The sequence below is a fragment of the Ammodytes marinus genome, assembly GCF_949987685.1.
Source record: "Ammodytes marinus genome assembly, chromosome: 9".
NCBI classification, from domain to species: Eukaryota; Metazoa; Chordata; class Actinopteri; order Uranoscopiformes; family Ammodytidae; genus Ammodytes; species Ammodytes marinus.
In genome coordinates this window covers 33,000,012-33,008,491 of record NC_137213.1, presented here as the reverse complement: position 1 = coordinate 33,008,491, position 8,480 = coordinate 33,000,012, and the positions used below count along the sequence as shown (strand labels likewise).

The 8,480-nt window shown below is 39.5% G+C and overlaps 1 protein-coding gene across 1 annotated transcript; it reads right to left on the bottom strand.

Moving 5' to 3' along the window:
• Window positions 1–2,372: 2,372 nt before the first annotated feature.
• LOC307255518 (Fc receptor-like A) lies at window positions 2,373–7,327 on the bottom strand (the record flags this gene model as incomplete). The annotated part of the gene is made up of 7 exons (XM_080034201.1): window positions 2,373–2,485; window positions 2,623–2,763; window positions 3,080–3,130; window positions 3,257–3,330; window positions 3,615–3,786; window positions 6,092–6,361; window positions 7,309–7,327. The coding sequence occupies 7 exons, from the start codon at window positions 7,325–7,327 to the stop codon at window positions 2,373–2,375; spliced, it is 840 nt and encodes a 279-aa protein (XP_079890327.1).
• Between the last annotated feature and the right edge of the window lie 1,153 nt (window positions 7,328–8,480).

Sequence of the window (8,480 nt, the reverse complement as noted above, 5' to 3'; positions counted from 1 at the left end):
GCTTCAACTTTAAAGCTCTCCAGTAATCCTTAATGCAAGCTGGCTAAAATAACAATCTAAGACAGGGTGCACTGAGGTTGTACAAACTAATTTTTTCATTTTTATCGAAAGTTTTTGCTTTTCTGGGCAGTTGAATATACAGCAAAAACAAATTGAGAACTCTCGTTAATTATTTAAGAGAGTACTACCACTACCTCATGTGTTGAGTAACTATTTGGTCTGATGCTGCTGTGGAGTTGATTCTCTGTGGCGGGTGTTGCAGGACAGTCAGGTTAGCAGAATGAAGGGAAGGGGAGAGAAATCATAGAAACGGCAAAAATGGCACCTTGTTTTAGTCATTGCATAATGATGAGTGTGTGTAAGGTTGTTGTTGCCTGTGTGCTTGTGTCAGTATAGAGACACTAAGAGGACGGTGGAGATGCAGTACAGACAGAAAACCACTAGGTGGCAGAGCTGTGTAGAGAATAAACATTCAGCACAGGAGAGAGAAAGCAGAATGGAAGATATTAATAGAAGAAAAAAAGGGAAGTGATCCTAATGCTCCAAAAATACAAATATATTCACAAGCAAGAAATTAAATCTGATAGAACTGTTTTAATCCAGAGGGGTAAAGTTAAGATTTTACTGCATAAGGATCAATGCAAAACTTGCCTTTGTCATCTGAGCAAAAAATTTAAAATAACCAAAAAGGACAGTTGAGTTGACAGAGAAAAAAACGCTGTTCAGTTGAATGCCGCTCTCTGTATCATTAGGTAGCTGGTGCATTCGTCCCTTAGTGAGTCGTGTGTTGTATATTTCAGTGTGTGTGTTGAATCTCCTGTGTCACGTGAACATGCTTTGCAACTTGGCTGTGGCGTAGGTCGGTCTGGCCTAGCAGTTTTCGATTGCACTGCGTAGGTTGTGGCTTTAAAAAAATAAAAATAAACCTTTATTTCTACAGGTAAATCCCATTGAGTCCGAAGACTCTTTTACAAGGGAGACCTGTTCCCATTTACACGTTACCATTCACACACATTCATACACCGATAGCAGGCTAACTATCGACATTTACACGAGGCAAGGTGGGTGAAGTGTCTTGCCCAAGGACACAACAACCATGACACAATCGGACCTCCAACCCTTTGATCAGTGGCCGACCCGCTCTACCACCTGAGCCACAGTTGCCTTATTATCTATTAATGAATGCGAGAAAACTTATTTAATTTCTGGGATTTTTTTTAACCTCCCCTTTTAAATGTAGCTGTATCTGAGTGTTGAGATAGAAAGAGCACAATATGATTTAAGTGCTGTGACGTTTAAAATGCTTCTAGACTAAAATTGAATACACTTTACAAACTAGGCAATCTCAATAGTTCACTGACAAAAGAAAAAAAGATCATTCAAACACTGACTAAAAAGTCTGTGCTGTTGGCTGCGGTTACATTTGTTTGTTCTTTGTGTTCTGCAGAGAAGAGTCGTGTGAATCAGTACACCACAGCAAACACCAGAGCATGTCAAATGTTCCATTGACAGCTTTGTGAAACCTACAGAACCACACGATACAAACAACAGTTTAGACCAAATTGTATTGACCATGCAAAGAAACCAGTTCCCTGCTTCAGCAAAGAGCCAAACACATAAATAAAATATAATTTTTATTGTATATAAAATATTTGATTAATTTCTAACTATTAAATAGCTTGATGTCTTAATTCATTTTAAACTCATTATCAGAACATGATGGCGTGGCTAGGGCAGCCCTCTGCCACCCCATCGTGTTTGGAGTGGTTTTGACCCACCTACAGTGTGGGGTGATACACGTGCATACACTGTGTGCACAATTATTAGGCAAGTTGTATTTTTGAGGATTAATTTTATTATTGAACAACTACAGTGCTCTCGGTCAATCCAAAATGTTAAAGAACCTAAACCTGAATGTTTACGAAAGTAAAAGTGAGGTTTTGTCTTACGAGAATATATATATGTTTTGCTATTATTAGGCAACTATTAGTATGCAGAATTATTCTGCAACTAAATAAAAAACGAAAATTTTCCCATCTCACTATTTTTCTCCCAACACATAAACACTCAAATAACTAATAATTTTTCATAGATTTTACAGTAAATGGTACAGCAAACAGACAATTATCTCCTGAAAATAAACAAATATCTTTTAAGTAACACAAATTTCTTCCAACAGCTAAAAAACCTGTTCATACAACCTTTCAATTGTAGCCTGACGAGACCAGCCTGGAATTGTGTAATATGTGAGTTTCTAGATGATATTTCTGAGTCCTTGAAGTCTATTCTAACCACACAAACTAAAAGTTTTATGCACTGATGACATTTTAGCTTCATCAGAAAACGACAACGCATCAAACACATTGATCGGCTCAGAAGTGATGCTCCGTGGTGACAGCAGTCATGACATCATCATAGTCATCGTCCAATCCCTGATCAGCCTGGGTGGGCGAGGTCGTCGCTATGGAGACGGGAAGGTCATTTCCTAGAGTCATAGAAAAATTTAGATAATTCATCAACTGTGAAATTATGAAATGACAGTCATCAAAACCAGATAGATGGATATCCGTGACAGACAGACAGACAGACAGACAGACAGATGAGAGTGTGTAAGGTTGTTACCTGTGTGCCTCTGTCTATATAAAGACACCATGAGGACGGTGGAGATGCAGTACGGACAGAAGACCAGCAGGTGGCAGAGCACTCTGAACACAAGCTGGAACCGGGTAGAGTCTGGGGGCGTGGCTGTGGGTATAGGTTTACCTGTGGAGAGAACCCACTCAGGTGAACATAGTTCAGTACTTGTCATTTAGCAGATGCTTTTAAGCTAAGCGGCTTACAACTGGAGCACACATTCATACACTGATAGCAGCAGCTACCAGGCAGGGTGCAAGCTAACTATCAGGAGAGATTTAGGGTTCAGTGTCTCTTTGCCCAGGGACACTTTGACATGTGGCGGGGAGACGGGGGATCCAACCACCGACCCTGCAGTTGAGGGTCGACAACCCTACACACTTCACCACAGACGCCCCAATATCTGGGTGAAATGAGTCCTTAAGGCAAAGTGAAACCTCCTTACCTGTGGGTGTGGGTGAGGAAGAGGAGGAATCAGTTGTAGTGGTGGGTTTACCTGAAATTCATAATATAAATGAATAAAACATTCACTACCTTTTAGGTTGAGGTGAAAAGATCACGTGTTGGGTTAAATGTAGAAAAGAAGACAAGGGCTTTCTGAAATCATCTTTGTCCTCCTCACCTCTGACAGAGATCCAGCTTTCTGGAGACTCTCCACGACTGCTGATGTGACACTTGTAGAGGCCTTCATCAGACCTGGAAACATGGCGGTCAAATTGACTGTGTGTACAGACAAATATGTATGGTGACTTTTTATCTCTCCTGACTAGTAATTTGATACTAGTAGTATAACTTTTGTGTTGGCTGAGTACGAAGCAGCATGGTTGTAGCAGCATTTAAAACAATGTATGCTTGTCATTTGTGTTTTAGATAGATAGATAGACAGACAGACAGACAGACAGACAGACACTTGTAGAGGCGAGTGAGTGAGTGAGAGAGAGAGAGAGAGAGAGAGATACTTGTAGAGGCCTTCATCAGACCTGGAAACATGGTGGAGGGTCATGTGGCCTGCAGGCTCAGTCCTGATGAGGGAGCCATCTTTATAGAAAGCAGCTGGGAGGCTGGAGGGAGGGGTCTTTGTTTCACAGAGCAGAGTGACATCCCCTCCCTCCATCACAGGGAGGACAGGACTCTGCAGGATCACTGGTCCACCTGAACACACAGACACACTCCAGCTTTTCATCCATTTACTCTCAGCTTCATCAACACTTGGCTGTGTTTTTAAAGCCCTACTAACGTCCTCCCTCCTACATACTCAACATGTATATACTACATACTAAAAGCCCTACTAACGTCCTCCCTCCTACATACTCAACATGTATATACTACATACTAAAAGCCCTACTAACGTCCTCCCTCCTACATACTCAACATGTATATACTACATACTAAAAGCCCTACTAACATCCTCCCTCCTACATACTCAACATGTATATACTACATACTAAAAGCCCTACTAACTTCCTCCCTCTTACATACTCAACATGTATATACTACATACTAAAAGCCCTACTAACGTCCTCCCTCCTACATACTCAACATGTATATACTACATACTAAAAGCCCTACTAACGTCCTCCCTCCTACATACTCAACATGTATAGTCATATGAAAAAGTTTGGGAACCCCTCTCAGCCGGCATTATAATTGACTCTGCTTTCACAAAAAAAAGATAAAAGTGGTATGTCTTTAATTTACCAGGAACAGCTAAGTACTGGGATGTTTTCCAAACAAAGATTTTTTGAAAAGCAGTATTTGGTTGTATGAAATAAAATAAAATGTGAAAAACTGGCTGTGCAAAAATATAGGAACCCTTGTGGTTTTGTTGATTTTAATGCCTGTAACAGCATGTAAAACTGATGACTTTAAACACAAAGTTGGTTGGATTATGTTGTTAAGCCTTGAACCTCATAGAAATGTCTGTTTAATCATGAGAAAATGTATTTTAGGTGCCTAAATGCAAGTTGCACTTCTCTTTGACTCTCTGCTGAAGTGAGACAGAATGGGATCATCAAAACAGGTCCCAAAAGATCTGAAAAACAAAGATTGTTCATTGTCATGGTTTAGGGGAAGGCTGCAAGAAGCTTTCCCAAAGGTTTCAATTGTCAATTTCGACTGTAGGGAACGTTGTCAGGAAATGGAAGGACACAGGCATAGTGGCAGTTAAACCCAGGCATGGCAGACCAAGAAAAAAACAGGAGCGGCATAGGTGGAGGATTGTGAGAATGGTTGCACACAACCCACAGATCACCTCCAAAGACCTGCAAGAACATCTGGCTGCAGATTGTGTATCCGTACATGGTTCTACAATTCAGCGCAATTTGCAACAAAACATCTGCTTTTTATAAAGACCGAATAACTTAATTTTTGTCTCATCAGTCCAAAGCATTTTCTTCCAATATGAATCTGGCTTGTCTAAATGAGCTTTTGCATACTCCATGCAACTGTATCTGTGGCGTGGGCGCAGAAAGGGCTTCCTTCTCATCACCCGGCCGTACAGATGTTTTGGTGCAAATTGCACTGAATTGTAGAACCATGTACAGATACACAATCTGCAGCCAGATGTTCTTGCAGGTCTTTGGAGGTGATCTTTGGGTTGTGTGCAACCATTCTCACAATCCGCCGCATATGCCGCTCTTGTACTTTTCTTGGTCTGCTAGACCTGGGTTTAACTGCAACTGTGCCTGTGTCCTTCCATTCCCTGACAACGTTCCTTACAGTAGAAATTGACAATTGAAACCTTTGGGAAAGCTTCTTGTAGCCTTCCCCTAAACCATGACAATGAATAATCTTTGTTTTTAAGATCTTTTGGGAGCTGTTTTGATGATCGCATTCTGCCTCACTTCTGCAGAGAGTCAAAGAGAAGTAGAACTTGCATTTAGGCACCTAAAATACCTTTTATCATGATTAAACAGACCTTTATATGAGGTTCAAGGCTAAACAACATAATCCAACCAATTTTGTGTTTAAAGTCCTCAGTTTTACATGCTGTTACAGGCATTACAATCAGCAAGACCACAAGGGTTCCCATATTTTTGCACAGCCAGTTTTTCACATTTTATTTAATTTCATAAAACTAAATACTGCTTTTCAAAAAATCTTTGTTTGGAAAACATCCCAGTACTTAGCTGTTCCTGGTAAATTAAAGACATACCACTTTTATCTTTTTTGTGTGAAAGCAGAGTCAATTATAATGCCGGCTGAGAGGGGTTCCCAAACTTTTTCATATGACTGTATATACTACATACTAAAAGCCCTATTAACGTCCTCCCTCCTACATACTCAACATGTATATACTACATACTAAAAGCCCTACTAACGTCCTCCCTCCTACATACTCAACATGTATATACTACATACTAAAAGCCCTACTAACGTCCTCCCTCCTACATACTCAACATGTATATACTACATACTTTCTATCTTATTTAATACTTACTCCACATTCAGATCTTACCAGTGACAGTGATGTTGATGGGATTACTGGTCGCTCCTTCTCTGGACTCACACCAGTAAACTCCACTGTCCGATGGGAACATGAAGCTGATGTTACAAGAAGAACCAGCTGGTCTTCCCCACTTAGATCCACACTCACTCCTGGTCCCTCTGCTTGTGTTTCTCCTCAGTGTCCATCTAGCAGAGCTGTCTTCATCCTCACATCTCAGAGAGACAGAGTCAGAGTCTCCACTAAACATCTGAGAGCTGCTGGGACTCAAAGTCAGACGAGCTGCAGGAAATTGGAAATATTTTCTGCTTATTGACCAGATGTGTTTCATAACAAAAGCTCGACACATGATGATACCAAAGATAATTTCCTTCTCCTACAAACACTACGCCGTGGTCAACAACAAACCAAATGCAGTTTGTAAAACACAAAGGGAAGTGAAACTCACATTAGTTTGAGGTTTAATGTTTTAGCACGAATAAATGAAAGGCACCTATTGAATTATATAAGGTTTGATCTACTGAACAACTATCTGCCATCTTGATTGCGGTTAGCTAATCAACTGGGACAGATATAAAATCTATCATCTTCCACAACTACTTTGGCTGTGAGACGGACACTCACAGTTTTTTTATGTACAAACCCCATCATTAGCGAATGTTTCTTATTACTTTATAACAAATTGAACAGCAGCTAAAACCTCAATCCAACTCAAAAACTGCTTTTAAACTCCAGATTGTTGAACAGGTCCTATTTATATATATATATATATATAATATTATTTATGCTGAATTATAAAGCTTAACCAAATATTCAGCTATCACAGAATACGTTAACTTACCGTGGTTTGTGGAGCAGCACAGCAGTGAAGTCAGAACTAAAGGGAAATGACACTCAGGTTGGTTTCAGCTTTAACATGCAACAAGACTTCTGTGCACAGATAAACAACCACATGCTGATGCTTAATAATTATGAAAAGAAAATGAATTAGCTTCCGTGCACATTCAATGTTTTTCAAAATGCTTGCCAAATTTCAAGTGCAGAAACGTGAGAAAATGTATCTGACATGCAGGCACCAAAGGTAAAACAAAATACTACACACACATTAATATAGTTTTACTCACCTAGAAGACACTTTAACAAAGATTCCTCCATTTTAGGTCCTTGTCATCTGAGACCACCTGAGACCATCACACTTTCATTAAAAGGTCTCACTGAGTCAAACCCACCTCCTTCCTCTCTGTGCATCGGTGTGGTTTTCTCTCATGCAGGTAGCAGGAAACACACTATTCTGCTTATTGTATAACCACATTATACAGTGAAACAAAGCTAATGTCCTCTTAACCCTTGTGTCACCTTAACTTCTACTGCACCTTCGTTACCCTAGAGGACAAAAACGTCCTCTCCCTTTAAACTGCCATAAAAACATTATACAGTAATATTTTTTTCTACTTTTTTTTTTTACAAACCTTTTATCCCACTTGACCTCTTTACATACATATCAAATTTTCATTCATTTGTAATTGCTTAACCCTTTACATGCAAGCTTATGTTAATGATTTGCAATAAAACTGCTTTTGATACATGTTTAGTATTTGTGTAGTCACAGATGCAAATAAATACTCACACTCAGCTCCCTAAGGACAAAAACGTCCCCTCCCTATAAACTGCCCTAAAAGCATTATACAGTAATATTTTTTTTTACTTTTTTTTGTTGAAAACCTTTTATCCCACTTGAGCTCTTTACATACAATCATATGAAAAAGTTTGGGAACCCCTCTCAGCCGGCATTATAATTGACTCTGCTTTCACAAAAAAAATATAAAAGTGGTATGTCTTTAATTTACCAGGAACAGCTAAGTACTGGGATGTTTTCCAAACAAAGATTTTTTGAAAAGCAGTATTTGGTTGTATGAAATAAAATAAAATGTGAAAAACTGGCTGTGCAAAAATATGGGTACCCTTGTGGTTTTGTTGATTTTAATGCCTGTAACAGCATGTAAAACTGTTGAATTTAAACACAAAGTTGGTTGGATTATGTTGTTAAGCCTTGAACCTCATAGAAATGTCTGTTTAATCATGAGAAAATGTATTTTAGGTGCCTAAATGCAAGTTGCACTTCTCTTTGACTCTCTGCTGAAGTGAGACAGAATGGGATCATCAAAACTGCTCCCAAAAGATCTTAAAAACAAAGATTATTCATTATCATGGTTTAGGGGAAGGCTACAAGAAGCTTTCCCAAAGGTTTCAATTGTCAATTTCTACTGTAAGGAACGTTGTCAGGGAATGGAAGGACACAGGCACAGTTGCAGTTAAACCCAGGTCTAGCAGACCAAGAAAAGTACAAGAGCGGCATATGCGGCGGATTGTGAGAATGGTTGCACACAACCCAAAGATCACC